Source organism: Camellia sinensis, chromosome 12 (genome assembly GCF_055761805.1).
Source record: "Camellia sinensis isolate YWXY chromosome 12, ASM5576180v1, whole genome shotgun sequence".
Classification (NCBI taxonomy): Eukaryota; Viridiplantae; Streptophyta; class Magnoliopsida; order Ericales; family Theaceae; genus Camellia; species Camellia sinensis.
In genome coordinates this window covers 105,567,354-105,584,199 of record NC_138972.1, presented here as the reverse complement: position 1 = coordinate 105,584,199, position 16,846 = coordinate 105,567,354, and the positions used below count along the sequence as shown (strand labels likewise).

General features: G+C 38.2%; 1 protein-coding gene and 1 long non-coding RNA gene across 2 annotated transcripts; one reads left to right on the top strand and one right to left on the bottom strand.

Annotated features, from left to right (window-relative positions):
* The first annotated feature begins 4,478 nt into the window (after positions 1-4,478).
* On the top strand, positions 4,479-5,772 carry LOC114290461 (histone H1.2). Its single transcript, XM_028234388.2, has 2 exons — positions 4,479-4,809; positions 4,905-5,772. Exons 1-2 carry the CDS (start codon positions 4,624-4,626, stop codon positions 5,529-5,531), a joined length of 813 nt encoding a protein of 270 aa, XP_028090189.2. The 5' UTR covers positions 4,479-4,623; the 3' UTR covers positions 5,532-5,772.
* Positions 5,773-15,458: 9,686 nt separating this feature from the next.
* Positions 15,459-16,210, bottom strand: LOC145804700 (uncharacterized). Its single transcript, XR_014346955.1, has 2 exons — positions 15,734-16,210; positions 15,459-15,667 (listed from the first exon to the last, which is right to left on the bottom strand). It is a non-coding gene; the product is annotated as an uncharacterized LOC145804700 (long non-coding RNA).
* Between the last annotated feature and the right edge of the window lie 636 nt (positions 16,211-16,846).

Sequence of the window (16,846 nt, the reverse complement as noted above, 5' to 3'; positions counted from 1 at the left end):
AACAAGGGTAGAAGGGCAGAATTTAAACAGTTAACCTAATTGTGGGAAGGCACCTTTATTAGGCAAATAAAAAACATTAAATGAACTTGGGTCAAAACCCAAGAGAAATGGGTTAGCTAGCAAACCGAACCATATTCGACCTGTTTGGGCCAAACAATCCAAGAGCAAGTGTCTAAGGAAAGTTAGTAAGGCCTTATTTGACGCAGCTCAGTTACTGATGCAAACCCTACCTTAGTCTCGCCATCCTATCAAAAGATTATTGCAACGCTACCTTTGATACTTGTTGAGGGAAACGAAGCCGAGGCAATTTAAACCTCCGCAACTATCTTCTGAGGTGCAGCTCCCCAAGGTGATAGTAGCCTTAGAGGGAGACCTCCTCCATATAGAGCAGCGTATAGATGCTTGACGTCGATAGCAGACCCCAAAGCATTAGCAGCGTAAGACTGATAGCAGGTCGGAGACACATATAGATTGGGACTTATAGTAAGGCCAACGCTTACTAGTTGGAGTCGACAACAGCCGCCAGAGACACCAGTATACTGCGGCGACCCCGCGAAATACAAAAGTGCAACACCCACCTCATATCATTCCTCTCTTATTTCTCTCTCTTTCGTCTAAAAAATTCATGTATTTTGACTTCATTCCATTATTCTCTCTTTACAAACTTGATAACCACCAATTCTTTCTTATTCAATTTGTCTTCTTACCACACTTCATTTCTATCTTCAATGTCCTATTCCCTTTCTACGAACCCACCTCAACTAAAGTTAGGGGTGGACATCGGGCTGTTGGCCCGCCCAATCCAACCTAACCTTATTTTTTTAGGACTTGGGAATGGTACTTTTGGCTAATAAACTGGGCTGGATTACTTGTTCTTAGGCCCATTGCGATTGATGTTTCTAGTTAGGCTGACCCAACCCACTTATAAAATTTTATAAATATATTATTTATTAAAAAATAAATAAAATACTTATATGTGTTTAGTTCATTTTAGATTTTGCCTTTGTTTGTATAACAATTTTACAAAATGAGAACATGTGGAATTTTTTTACTCATAGAATAGATCTATAGATCTAAATTTGAAAGTAAGGATTCGTGTGGACCTACATTTTTGTTTTCTTATACGACTATAGCCCTTATTTTGCCTCCCCATCTCTATGATACTTGTAATGCTCCTTCTCCCTCAAACTCTATGTTTTGTTTTCATTAATACGTTGTTTTTTTTCTCTTTGCATTTGTATGAATGGTTGTTACACCGATGTTCGGTTATGTCTGATCGATAGTTAAGTCAAAATCAAGTGTCAGTTATAAATTTTCTTGTGTATAGTTCAAAAGGCACTATGTTTTTAAATGTCAGTTGATACATCATGCCTCATTAAGGATTTTGATACATTGCTTGGTATTTTTGATGAAGTTGTTCAACTTGTGCGACTAAGTAATATTGTGTAGTCTATTACAAATAAATTTTTCTTATAAAGCTGTAGAAAAAAAATTGCAAGCAAATTATGAAACCTTCTTTTGGTCCCCTCGTGCAACTCATTCTTGGACTCAATGTTAACTTTGCCAAGTCAAACTACTTTCTTCATATTGACGTTACCATTCAAATAGTTAAACATATTAGCAAATATATCTACAATCATGCATGGGTTTTTAATATAATGAGGAAATATTTCACAGATGGTAGAGATTTGTGTTACTCCGACATTACAAGGTTTGCAACCAACTTTTTAAGTCTCCAATGTTTTCTCACTTTTAAGAAAGAGCTTAGACAAATGTTCATAATTGATAAATGGCTTGGTTCTCGTTATGAAAATGTAGTATGGAGAAGGAGATTAGTAAAATTATTGTGGAATCTAGTCTTTGTTTGTTATAACTTGAAACTTCGAGAAAGGTATAATTTAAATAAATTAATTGTTAAAAAACTTGAACAATAAAAGTATTATGAATATCAATGTAATGAAAAATGTGATCTTATGTTTGCAAGAATATTAGTTAAAGATAAGACGCCCTTGATCCAATTAGTCTTGACAACATTGATGTAATGGAGGATTTGGTATCCGAAGAACATACTTTACTTGATGAAGAGGACCTTAACCTTGAATGAGAGACAATTGAACCACCACATTTACAAACATTGACATTGGAGAATCGCGAACCTTGTTTTGATGACACTGATGACGACCTTCCAAATGGGATGAGAGCCAATATGATTGGGGTGGTGAAAATGTTTACTTTGATGGAGAGCAAGATCCTTATAATTATGTTGATTGATATATTTTTTTTCCTTTCTTATCTCTCTTTCTAGTAAGACTTGTTTGGTGATGGCTTATTATATTAAATGGTGGGAACTGGTTTTGGATATGTACAATGGTATGCGTTTTGGTCTTTTTGAGGTACTTGGAACATATTATTGGTTGTTTTGAAACCTAATTTTGGATATGTGTTTGTGTGTGTTTTGATAATTATTTATGTTATGCATAAATTATTCAGTATAAGGTAATATGTTTTTATAAGCATATAAAATTTATAGCGATAAATCTAAAACGATACAGAAAACTCACCAGTATTGGTATATACCGTACCACTAAACAAAATGGAACCTTGAGCGTTATGATTTTTGAAACCTAAAAAGTTAAGGAAAATATATATGTTGTAACAATAATTTGATTTTTCTGTTGACTGGTGTAGAGGATTGATCACATAGTTGTTGCACAATAGGGTTATCCTCAATTTATTAGCTTAACCAAGTGCTACTTGTATCATTTTATTAGATTTGACACAACATTGTCTTATTCATTGTAAATTCAAGGATATGAGCTATACAATAACAATTGAAACTATCAATTCTACGGCTAATATACAAAGTAAAGCATGCTACAAGTGTTTTAAGATGATCTTTTAAATTTATTTTTGATACTATATTCACTTAACACCTTTAAATGCCATGGGTAAGTTAATCAATAAGCTTCCATCTAATTGAAGGGAAAAAAATTAAATGCTAAACATTTTCATAGGCTTAAAATTGTATGTGAAAAATACAAAATAATAAATATATTTGGTTTCATAAGTTAAAATTGTGATTAACGACGGGGTCATGAAAGATAATGGATGAATTCACTCATTTCAACCATAACACTATCTTCTATATCTTAGATCTCTCTTACACTGTTTTTTACTTTAATATTTTACTGGAAGTAAAAAAAATTGTGTATTAATTATTGTAGGGTGGGACGATTTTGAATATGAATTATAAATTTCAAATTGCGGATTAGACCAACCTGTGATTAACAGCCAGATTAACAGCCAAATTTGTGCGAATTGGGTAGTTTTAGTGGATTGGCCAATATTTTGCATAACCCTACTACATTTCATGAAGTAGAATGGTCAAACCTACTACAATGGAAATGTTGTTTCCATGATCATTCAACTTAAGATATCCACAAACTAATATTCTTTGATCTAGATTGATCATAGTACATACAATCAAAATATAAAGGATTCACGATTTTTTTGGTTAATGAGACATTTATCAAAAAGAAATACAAGCATACTTTGTGAAGATGTTCATCTTCTTTAACATTGTAATCAATAATTTTATAACCAAATCGAATCCGATTTTCACGATTCTCAATCCACTAGATTCATATACAAAGCTATTATCACATTTGATTCAGAAATTGAATGATGGTTCCAAGCATTTTTCTAAAACAACTAAGAACATCAAATTGCATAATAGGCATACTTTGTGAAGATGTTCATCTTCATGACCATTGGAATCAATAATTTTACAATCAAATCTGGTCCATTTTTTGTGATTCTTGATTCAATGGATTCATCTACAAAGCTATTATCACATCTGATGCAAAAATTGTGTGATGGTTGCAAGCAATTTTCTAAAACAATTCCGGACATCAAATTTGATATTAGGCACACTTTATGATGTTCATCTTCATGACCATTGTAATCAATAATTTTACAATCAAATCTAATCCATTTTTAGTGATTCTTGTTTCAATGGATTCATCTACAAATCTACTATCACATCTGATGCAGAAAATGCATAATGGTTCGAAGCATTTTCCAAAAACGTGTCAAAACCTCAATAAACTCCAGGTAAACTTCCATCCCGACCATCATAGCTTTAAATTCAAAATTCTCCCAAATGGATCATCATCTAGATCCATGTAAATGCTCGTTAGAAAGCTTACATAATTTCCTAAAAAACCATCAAAATCCCATAAAAATCCATTCAGTGTAGCCCAAGTTATTCCAAGATCAATTGAGCACAAAAACACACCTCAAAGTCACCAAAACAGCATACTTTCCAAAATACCCATCCAAGGCTCACATATCTAGCACTCATAACCGTCGATAGCAACTAATCTAACGGCACACATTTAAAATCCAGTGATCCGCGTGCGAGTTATTCGACCAATCAGCATTCAGCTTCTGGGATGGCCTTTCGTACCCTTTACTATTTAAATCAACTCGTTTCTATCTTCGTCTCACACCAACGAGAATACCAGTAAATGCTATACGGTCTTATAGATCTAATCCCTCTCTCTCTATTCTTCTCTGCTTCACTCTAGCCCGAGCCGTAAAGTTTCCGATCGGAATCATCAAATGGCGACCGAAGAAGTAGCTGTAGCGGTTGAGTCTGTTCCCGAACCGGAGGTGGCTGAGCCGGCGGCGGAGGAGGAACCGGCGGCGAAGGGTGGAAAGTCGAAGAAGGCGAAGGAGCCAAAGGCAAAGAAACCGGCCGGTCCGAGAAAGCCTAGAAACCCGCCTTTGCATCCTCCATACATTGAGGTACTGAAAAAGCTTAAATTTTTTCTGAATTTGTGTCATTTGAGTTTGTGGTTTGAGGTTTTGGATCTGAATTTGTTGTTTTTCGTGGTGTGTAGATGATTACCGACGCAATTGTGACGCTGAAGGAGAAAAATGGATCGAGTCAATACGCGATTACGAAGTTCATTGAGGAGAAGCAAAAGCATCTTCCACCTAACTTCAAGAAGCTTTTGTTGGTTCAGTTGAAGAAGCTTGTTGCTTCTGATAAGCTTGTGAAGGTTAAGAATTCGTTTAAGCTTCCAGCGACTCGGGCTCCTGCACCGAAGCCAGCTGCTAGTGCTCCAGCGAAGAAGAAGCCGGCTGCTGCAAAGCCGAAGGCTGTAAAAGCAAAAAAGGAAAAGAAGGCTCCGGTTAAGACAAAAGCTGCTGCGCCAAAAGCTAAAGCCGCTGTGAAGCCTAAGCCAGCGGCAAAGGCCAAGCCTGCTGTGAAGCCAAAGGCTGCCGTGAAGCCGAAAGCTGCAGTGAAGCCCAAGGCTGTGGCGAAGCCCAAGCCAAAGCCGAAGGAGAAGCCGGCTAAAGCGTCGAGGACGTCCACTCGGACATCTCCGGGGAAGAGAGCCGCGGCTCCTAAGCCGGTGCCGAAGAAAGCCCCGGCTAAGAAGGCGCCGGCCAAGAGCGCGAAGGCCAAGACAGTGAAGTCGCCGGCGAAGAAAGTAGCCACCGCAAAGAGGGGAAGGAAATGAGAGGGTGAGAGTTGTATCTGTAGGGGTAGTCATGTAAATTTCTTTTATCTTTATGGGTGTGTTTGGGTTTATACACCCATGCAAATTATAGCATCGGATTTTTATTTCTTTTGTTTAATTTTCTCTATTTAGGTTTTGTTAATCCAAAATCAGTTCTAGATGTACTAATCAGTTCAATCAATTCTGAAGCGATTCAGAATTTTCGTTGTTATATTGCAGCATTTCAGTACTTTCATGCAAATTCTGAGTGATATTGTTGGTGTCATGTGTGATTATGTGAATTTGTTGTTCTCACTAGAAAGTTTGAAAAATGTTCTGAATGATAAGGGTTTACTTTGTTAGATCTGAATTGAAGCGCATGCCAAGTGGTTTGACGACTGATATGAGCTGGTGGAGGTCGCTATTGGTTTATGGAAGGTAAATAATTATTTTCAAATTTTTGGTACTTGAAATGCCTAGCTTGAAGCTTGGGAAAAAATTAATTTATTGTGTTCTGCTTTGATTGTCAAGTATATGGAAGAAAAGAGTTGAATTTCGGGGGCTGTGCTGCAAACAATCTGTAAGGATTTCGCATCAAAGATAAGTGCTATCAATTTCTTTATCTTGGTTGTTAATAACATGTTTGACTGACTTAAATTTATTTCATCCTGGGTTATTGGTACCTCTAACAAATATTTGATTCATGCATTGCTATATATAGATGAGATTTGGATTTATTTAGTTCATAGTTATCTTTTTTTTTTATTGAAAAAGACATATATTCATTCAGTGAATTTTGGGCAGTTTAATAAATAGAATTAATGGAAGATTAAATTATTCAATTGCAACTTCACATTTGATCAAAAGTTGGATGTATCTTGTCTACCTTACTTGCATATGTTCATTTAAGGATGGATCTAGGAGGGGGTTGCGGGCAGGGAAACTGCCCCTCCAAAAATTTGAAAAATATTAAATATTATATTGAAAAATTTAAAATTATAAGGGTTTTGCATCCCGCACCCTCGGTGCTAATCCTGGACACTTCCTTAAAAGTTAGCGGGGTGTGTGTTAATATTATGGTTACTACCCGTATATATATACCCCTAGTTAGGGTATTATGGTTAATATGGTTAATATTATGGTCACTGTCCATTACCATATATATATATATATATATAAGTATATCACTCGTGTTATGTACGGATTATTTTTATAATTATCTATATATGTGAATTGTAATTTTTAAATATTTTTTTTTAAATGACTTTTTTTTTTTTTTATATTATATTAAAGTTTAATATTTTAATAATAATCATATGTGTTAGATTTTTCACAAAATTTTTTTTATGTTTGTTTTTAATGGATTAAAGTGTTATTATGAGTGATAATAATCATATGTGTTGGGAATTTTAAAAGAATTCATGTGTTGGATTTCAAAGAATTTTTTTTATGCTTGTTCTTAATGCATTAAAGTGTTATTACGAGAGTAAGACTTGGGAGTTGAGAGAAGTTACTAAATGTTAAGAATTTTTTTTTTAAAAAATCAAAAAATTAAGAAATTTAGATTAAGAGATTGGAGCTCCCACAAGGCTTGGAGTTAAAAACCCTTTTTACTTAATATATAGTATAGATATATATATATGTATATAAATACCCTAGATCAATTCAATGTGATTATAAAGTTATGAAGAAGATCAACAAGCCATTTAATATGGAAATCCCTACAGAAGCTGATTACTCTATACGAAAAACCGTGATCCCAACACCTAAATCAAATGAACTAATGAATGAAACAGTTACTCAAGATGAAGGAATTACAACTTGTACCCAAGTTTACCTACATGATAAAGTACACCACAAGCTTTACCAAGCTTGATCTCTACTTTGAAGCGGCTTTGACGGCGTCAACTTCTCTTGATTCAATAGCATCCATGAACCTCCTCACTTTGATATTTGTTCTTGAATGAGGCTATTTATTACCCAGTGACTATGGTATTAAGAAATAAAAGAAGTGATTGAACATTTTTGTGTGAGATGATACAATGAAGACAGACAAATCAAAATCAATTCATGATCTAAAGCTTTAGATTGATGAACAACTGAGATTGACATTTCAAATTCTTGATAACTGAGTAACGAAACGTTACATTCCATTTGAGAACTTAGTGAACTTAGGATATAAGAAAAGAAATGATTACATTAAGTAGGAGACGAAACAAAAAGAAGAGAGAAGATTGTGTTTTCTCTCCTATCTTGTTTTGACATAAAAGATAAGAAAAAAAATTATTTCATGTTATATTACCAAAGTAATTTTTTATGGTTGTTAGTCTTTTTATTTTTCAACGTTTATAGGGATAGTTTTGGTATTATGAAAAAAAAGTAATTTGTTGGCTTCTTTTTTCTCCATCTCTCCTCTTTTGGAGAGACTCAAAATGAGGGTTATAAAGAAATTATCTATTTCTTACCATGTCGCCCCATTTCTTTTCTCTTTACTAATCCAAACAGGTAATGTAAACTAACAGAAATGCATTTAATTTCTTTCCAAATCACTGAATTCAAACGGGTTAGAGAGCGACAAATTGCCTCTTAAATGCCCATTAACCATCTCTTACTTGTTTGGCTTTTTACAGCTCAATAACCAACTGACGCTTGAGCGTTTGTCGAGCATTTCTGTCAGGGCTTTTAGAGCTTGAGTCCTTATTGAGTGTGTGCGTCAAGCGCACCTTTATGAGTTTGAGCTAGGGGTGTTCAAGGAACCGCAGAGCGTGACCCACCCAGCCAACCCACACACCATATGGATGGTTTCGATTGCAATTTTGGTCTCCTGCAATTTAGGCTGATCAAGTTTTGTGGGTTTTAGTTCGGAGACCGGGGTTAGGTATTTTGAACTCGTTGAAACCGAGCCAACCGCCATAATACAGATTGTTTTTAATGGCCACCTGCTTGCATCCCACCTAACCATATCTAATCTCTGACCTAACCATATCATCTAACCCGTTGGAGATTACTCCTCATTTACTCACTGAACCTTATCATATCTCACAACTTTCAAAAGTCTTACAACTTCCAAAAATTTGAAACTCTACAGATTCTACCGTATTACCATCTCTCTCTCTAACTGATGTATTTGTCACTTTCTATTTTTTTTGTTCAGAAAATATTATTTTGCCCCGCCCCCAAAACTATCACTCAAAAATCAATTTAATTTCTTTTCTTTTAATAATATCAATTTTTATATCTAAATTGAAAAACTTAAGTGATTCGTGATTAAATCAAGAACTAATTGTACCAATTCTCAGACAACAAAACTTACCAATCTAAATCATCAAGTACGTACGAATGTAATTTAGATTGTTGTTTCCGAAATAATAAATCGACACAAACAATTTTTACGTGAAAAAATCAAAATTGGACTCCAATTGTGATAAAAAAGCCACGGGCGAAACGTTACAAATCAATCCACTACTGAAGAAAGAAAGATTATAAAGATACCAAACAAATTACCCAAACGCTTTCAATTTGTCTTCAAATCTTCTGTATATCTTTCACCGCAACATTCGTCTCGAAATTGATTAGACTGATGTTGAATCCACAACATCCATTGTCGAACCAACGACTGCACACAACATCAAACTCCTTTGATTATTCTGATTTTGAATCATTCGGATTTCACTGAAGAAGAATACTCTCAAAGAAGATCAACCAAACTCCTTGATGTGTGCTTATAAGAACATGAGTTCAAAACTCAATCAAACATCAAGGAAAATCAGAAAAATATCCCCAAAATAAAACCCTAAAACCCTTAAAGAAGATCTACCAAACGTAACCCTAGATTTGGAGCAACTTAAGGTTTGATAGAATCTGAAATCGCGAGGCATGCTCGAGCGTAGAAATGGACGCTCGAGCGGGGACTCTATATCGCATGTTCCAAACCAGGGTTCAGGCTCGAGCGTAAGATCCCACGCTCGAGCGTAAAAACACACCACTCAGTATATTTTGCAGACAAACCAAAATACTGTGATAATGGAATCTCCGCTCGAGCGCTACATTCCCCGCTTGAGCGGGAAGACAAAAACCAAAGGAAAATTACGACTCAATAAACCCCAAGTTTGTCCACAAAATTTGACAACAAGTAGGGTCCTAACAATCTCTCCCTTTGTCAATTCCCGGACAAAACTTTTCTAACAATTTTCCTAACAAACACACCCACTAAACACACTAACTAACACAATCAACAACCCGGACGTTAACGGAAAAAAAAAAAAAAAAAAACCACTACAAAACCACAAGAGCTGAAAGCGAATATGAAACACTTAATCCTTGAACAATCCACTTGTGGAAACAACCATACAAACCAAAACCGTGGAACCGGATAAATAACCAAACATATATCTAAACATAATTCAAATATATATCTAAACAAATGTCAAAAGTATCCCAATATCCATGTATCAAAAATATCTCAATATCCATGCCCAAAACCCAACACATCTCAAAAAATACTCCCCTTTTTTGTTCGGGAGGAAAACAGAAGTGAAAATAGAAGTGAAAAAGAAACAAAAAACAAGAAAAAAAAATTGTGCAAAGAGTATACTAGCCAAGAAAACAGATATCACGAAGCTGGTGGCTGTGGAGGTGGCTGCATCTGAAGGAGGGACAGGATCTGGGAAAGATGAACGGAGGACTGAGCTTCTGACTCCTCAATGCGCCTGGATGAGGCCTCCAATGCTATGAGCCGAGCATCAGTGGTGGTCTCAAGATCAGTAAGCCGGGCATCGAAGATATCCATCCGGCTCTCCAGGCAATCAAAATGTGAAACCATGGACTGCTCGAATTGAAGCAGCTGGTCTCGGATAGTACGAACCGGAGGAAGCTGCTTCCCCCTTACTAGTAGCCTCACCTGCAGCAGCAGCATCATACTTGGCCTCCTCGGCCACAGCAGCATCCCCTGCACCTGCACCAGAACTACCAACTCCAGAGGGGACCCCCTAACATGAGACTGACTCTGAGAGACAGTTTTTTTGGTGAAAGGCCGGGAAGGAGAAGCAAAGTCATCCTCATCAAAAGAGGGAACCTCAAATTTGGCGAGAAGCTGGTTAATGAGGCAACTGTAAGGAAGACCAAGGTTATTTCGCTCAAAGGCAACGACCATTTTTTGAATGATGAAGGTGGCAAGGTCGATAGAACGGTGGTGAGCAATGCAATAAAGGACAAAACCTTGTTCTTGATTTATTTCGGAGCTGTGGGTGGTCACAATGATGTTGGCATAAACAATGAGATTGAGTAAACGAAACTGGGGAAGGAGCTCATTTTGTTTGATCAAAGAGCCCGGGAGCCACGAACGAGATGCACCACATAAAGCAGTGGCCACCTCGTTGAAATCACAGGTGGGTCGAATAGGGAAAGGATAATAAATAGGAAAGACTTTACCAATACCTAATAGCTCACGAATAAAGTCAGGGGTAATTGTGATAGACTTAGACTTGACTCAAGTCTTGAATGAAGGACCAACATCGTCAACCCCCTCCATATTACAGTAAAATTCCCGCACCCAATCAAGATTTTGACGGCCTAAGAAGGAAAGAACCAAATCCGCACCCATAGGATCAAACAAAGGGCGAATGTAGATGGACTCAAAAGTGTTTGGCTGGACATTGCGTTCAAGATGAATAGTCCTAGAGGGGTAGGACTCTCTAAACAACTTGACTTTTTCACCTGAGGGAAACCGGTCTGTATTAAAAGAGGGGCGAGAGGCAGTTGACTTCTTATGTTTAGAAGTGGACATGACTAAACCAAGGATTACCTATGAAAATCATTAACGGTTAAAAAAAATATATCTTTTACCTCTAATGCTTTCAGTGCGAGTGGGTCCCATAAGATCTATATGAACCAATTCAAGAGGACGTTTGGTTGTAAAGCTGTTCACTTTTTTATGAGGGGCACGAGTTTGCTTCCTAAGTTGACATGGTCCACACATGGTTCAAATTCTTACCCAGTTTAGATACTCTTCTCACAAGCTTTTTGTTGGCTATCTTAATTAGGGCATTGAAATTCATGTGACCTAATCTTTGATGCCACAGATCAATGTTACTTATGATGGCTGAGTGGCAAGTGAGATCATTAATGGTAACAATCCCGTAGCAGTTATCAGATGTGCGAATCCTATGCATGACAGTATTTCTTTTTTTATCTAAAATTTCACATTTATTTTTTGAAAATAATACTTCATGGTGGGAATCACACATTTGACTGATGCTCAAAAGATTTGCTTTAAGGCCATCAACAAGTAATGCATTTTTGAGCTTGGGAAGACCAACCACACTTATAGAGTCCTTACCAATGACTCTAGAAGTGCCACCATCTCCAAAGGTAACAATTCATTCTTCATATTTTTCAAGGGAAGAGAAGTAGGATTTTTCACCTGATATGTGACAAGAGCACCCACTATTAAGGTACCACATGTGTGAGTCACGTGCTTTTAGAGCAGTGTGAACAACAAAACAAGTCAAGTTATCCTTTTTCACCCGTATCTTTTTGGTCTTAACAAAATTAGGACTGACGGTCTTGGTAAATGTCTTAGCGTTGTGAACACCCTCATGAATCTTGGTGTTCCGCCTAGACAAGTAAGATTGTCTCCTAACCCAAAAAGTATTAGAATTTCTACCCTTTTGAGACACCTTACCAAACAACTCAAAGCAATAAGGACGAATGTGGCCATACCTACCACAATGATGACAAACAAAAACAGGTTTTACCTCATTTTTGTTGATCTTACCCTCCGTTAGGCAGATGATGAGAGGGATCACCCTGGTGCACCTTCAGCTTTCCCTTTGCTTGAGTCTTCAGGTCATGTGATGAAGAGGCCTGTCCCTTGTGAGCTGTTGCATTACCATAGCCTAGCCCACTTTTGTCACAACCCATTTGTTGAAACCCAAGGATGTCTTCTAATGACTTGGAACCTTTGTTCCACATGGCAATTGTGGCTCTAGCATCTCTGAGTTCTTCGTGGTTTTGACCAACCATCTCTTCCAATGTAGTTTGTGACATCTCAAGGCTTTCAATCTTCTCTTCATATGTGGCATATATTTTCAAAGTTCATTCCTTTCGGTCTCACAAGATAGAAGTTTCCCACAAAGGTCTTGCCTGTCATTAGAGATCTTGATGACATTCTGCTTGGCTGTTACAACTTCTTCTCTCAGCTTGACATTCTCGCTTTCACATGCTTTGAGCTTGAGAGTGAGACAGATTCAGAGATTCATCGTAAAGCTTTTCGTAAGCTTGTTGTGGATCATCACCATCAATCTCATTATTGTCGGCTGATGTTTCATCATCTTTTTTTTGCTCCTCTTTCTCTTGGACCCCAACCAGTCGAGCAACTAAGGCAGGAAAGGAGATAGATGGTGGTGAAGATGACTCCTCTTTCATGAAATTGACTCAGAATGTCCCATGCATCTTTGGCCTTTGTGCAGTGAGCAACCCGCTGCTGTTCTTCATCAGAAATTGCTCTACGAATGGTAGTCAGAACTCTCTGATTGCTCGGATTGTCAGTACTTTCAACATCCTCTTCAATGGCTTGCCAACCCTCAGGGTCGTAAGTTCTCAGAAATGCCCTCATTCTGATCTTCCAGTACAAGTAATTACTTCTATCAAAGGTAGGAGCATGGTGCAAATCCTGACCACGAGCAAATTCCACTGGCTCTAGAGGAGGTTGAGTGAAAGTGAACCAGAATGCCATGAAAGCACTATCTCCGTCTTCACCAGATTCGGTTTCTTCGGGTTCTTGCTTTGACGCGCCTTCATCATCCCAAGTCACTGTATAAACTTTTTTCGAATTCTTTTTCGATGGACATTCAAGAGCAATATGTCCAAACCCTTGACATTCATAACACTTGACCCCTTGCCCCTTCACAATCTTCTTTTAAGTTTTTGGAGCAAGCTTTGGTGGAAAAGTTTTGGGTTTTTCATTACTCTTTATCTTTTGAAATAGGGTCCTTGAAATTAGGCTTCTGTTTCTTTAATTTTTTTTTGAACTACTTAGTAAACATAGCCGTCATCTCGGACTCTAGATCAAACTCAGTCTCAGGAGTTTTTGTAGTCTCATGAGCACTAGTGAAAGCCATACTATCTTTTTGTTTTTTCTTAGAAATCTGGTGGGCTTCATAAGTCTGTAAGTTTCCAACCAACTGATCAAGCTTGAGGGTATCAACATTCTGAACCTCTTTAATAACTGTCACTTTTGATTAGAACTTCTCAGGTAAAGACCTCAAAATTTTTCCAACAACCTTAGTTTCAGGGATTTTTTCACCGAGTGTGAAACAGGAATTCACGATGTCACTAAGTTTAGCATAAAAATTATCAAACGTCTCATCATCATGCATAAAAAGAGTTTCAAAGGCAGAGGCGAGACGCTGAAGTTTTGACCTTTTAACAGAAGTAGTACCCTCGTGAATTGTTTCAAGAATGTCCCAAGCCTCTTTTGCTACCTCACACGTGCAAATACGACGAAACTCTTTAGGTGTGACAGAGCAAAAAAGGGAATTGAGAGCCTTACTGTTCCAACTCGAGTTGTGATAGTCGAATGCGTCCCATTTATCAAGGGATTTGGGAATATCAACACCATCAATGGTGACAATAGATTCACTCCACCCATAGATTACACAGTGCCAAATTTTCTCATCGATAGATTTTAAAAACGCTCTCATACAAACTTTCCAATAAGAATAGTTTGTACCATCTAGTAACGGAGGTCTATGGGTCGAGTTACCTTCGCGGATTGAATCCATATCACCAATCACACAAAATCACACTCGTATAGTTTTGATAAAAACAAAGAGTGACCTGCTCTGATACTAATTGAAAAACCTAAGTAATTCGTGATTAGATCAAGAACTAATTGTACCAATTCCTAAACAACAAAACTTACCAATCTAAATCATTAAGCACGTACGAATGTAATTTACATTGTTGTTTGTGAAATTATAAATCTACACAAACAATTTTTACGTGAAAAAATCACAATTGGAGCACCTTCAATTGTGATAAAAAAAATCATGCAACCTTCGTCTCGGAATTGATTAGACTGATGTTGAATCCACAACATCCATTGTCGAACCAACGACTGCACACATCATTAAACTCCTTTGATTACTCTGTGCTTGAATCTTTGGATTCCACCAAAGAAGAATACTCTCAAGGAAGATCAACCAAACTCCTTGATGTGTGCTTATAAGAACATGAGTTCAAAACTCAATCAAACATCAAGGAAAATCAGAAAAATATCCCCACAAGAAAACCCTAAAATCCTTAAAGAAGATCTACAAAACGTAATCCTAGATTTGGAGCAACTTGAGGTTTTATAGAATCTAAAATTGCGAGGTCCGCTCGAGCGTAGAAATGGACGCTCGAGCGGGGACTCTATATCGCATGTTTCAAACCAGGGTTCACAGTTGAGCGTAAGATCCCATGCTTGAGCGTAAAAACACACCACTCAGTATATTTTGCAGACAAGCCAAAATACTGTGATGGTGGAATCTCTGCTTGAGCGCTACGTTCCCCGCTCGAGCGGGAAGACAAAAACCAAAGGAAAATTACAACTCAATAAACCCTAAGTTTGTCCACGGAATTTGACAACAAGTAGGGTCCTAACATAACTTATTCGAATAAAATAAATTTTAGGGTCTAATTGATATTTTAAAGATAGTTTGAAAGGTAAAATGAAATTTCAAATGAAATTTTAGTGTTATGCTACGCGGCAACTTTCGTTTGATTATAAACGACAGTTAATGACAAGGTAAAGTTGATCCTATTTAGGTGTAAAATTGATATTATTAAAAGAATATGAGTTTGAGAGGGTGATTTATGATCTGGAGTTGGGCCGAGATATCGACCGAGCAGGTTGAAAGCCCAGCAGTGCATTGGGCCGAGATGATCGACTGTTCGCCCAGAGAAGGGCTGCCAGAACATTGGGCCGGGCAGAGTTCGGGCTGTGTGCCACCCCGGACCGGACAGAAACTGCTCGGCAAGGCAGTGCTCGGTCGGACCAGGATGCTCGGTCCGAGGATGGCCGAAGCCAGATAGGCCGAGTGACCGGCGCCCGGGAAGGCGCGGACATCCGAGGAAGTTGTCTGACCGGCAGAAAGGCCTACCCCAGGAGGCACCTCGGGCTAGGCTTTGCCGAGATGCCGCCTAGCCCGGTCCTCCTCAGTCTTGGCCAGTGGAGGCACCTCGGGCTAGGCTTTGCCGAGATGCCGCCTAGCCCGGTCCTCCTCAGTCTTGGCCAGTGAAGTGCTAGGGTATGGAGCACGGCATGGCACAACAACGGATAGGGCAGCTCGGCTGCCGAGCTCCAGCTGTGATGACAGGCAGTTGAGGTTAGGTGATGAATGGCATGGTTTATGCTGACAGATGGGATAGCAGAGCCACGTGTCAGGAGATGACTGGGAGTGGATATGGGGCTCAGAAGGTATATAAGCATGTCTGCGCCCCCCATACGCAACACACGAACATCTCTGTAAGGGATTCTTACACTCAAACACTCTCTCCCTTCTCTCTATCCATCCTAAGGTGTGTGCTAACTTGATCGTCGGAGGGTTTTTCCGGCCACACACCGCCGGGTAGCTCACCGTTACTTGCTCGCAGGTGATCGGACATCGACGGAGCTCGGAAGAAAGGAGTACGGGCTTGCCGGAATATTTGCTCCCCGTACAGAGTTGAATTGATTTTTGAGTGATAATTTGGAGGACAGAATGATATTTCCTCTCTTTTGTTTAACTATTACAATACCCTAACCCTAAAACTCCTACAACAAACCGTCTTTGTCTCTCTCTCTCTCTCTCTTACAAAATTGTAATTCTAAAACGATCCACACTATCATGAATTTGAATATTAAAGCCCCCTTAGAAGCTGAGTTTCAAAGCCTCCCAATCTCTCAATCTATTCAACAATCAAGTATGCCATTCATTTTCTCTTCTGGTGTCAATGGTGTATTCATCCTAGACTAACAAGAACCCTAGCGTTTTATTTATTTAATTTTTTTTTTTGGGGGTCTCAAATTTGATGTTCATTTTGAATCTTGGCTGTTGATGTAGGACTGACGAACCAGACCGTAAACTTGAACAGTTGGTGCGGTCAGGAGAAGTTTACACAATGGGCAACCCAATCAGTTTAGTTTGAGTAATGGGTAATAGCCAAACCCGACTCGATTTGAATTGTGTGCACCCCTAGTTTGAGCGCTTGTGAGTCTGTTGAGTGCACCTCTCAAGGTTTTAATGCTCAAGTGTCAAATGCATCTTGTAGGAGTTTGAGTCGATTGCTTGTTGAGCTTTGGGCAAGCGGGG

Coding starts and splice junctions, on each gene's coding strand:
- LOC114290461 (XM_028234388.2), top strand. CDS start 4,624: ATGGCGACCGAAGAAGTAGCTGTAGCGGTTGAGTCTGTTCCCGAACCG. Junction 4,810..4,904: donor TGCATCCTCCATACATTGAG/GTACTGAAAAAG, acceptor CGTGGTGTGTAG/ATGATTACCGACGCAATTGT.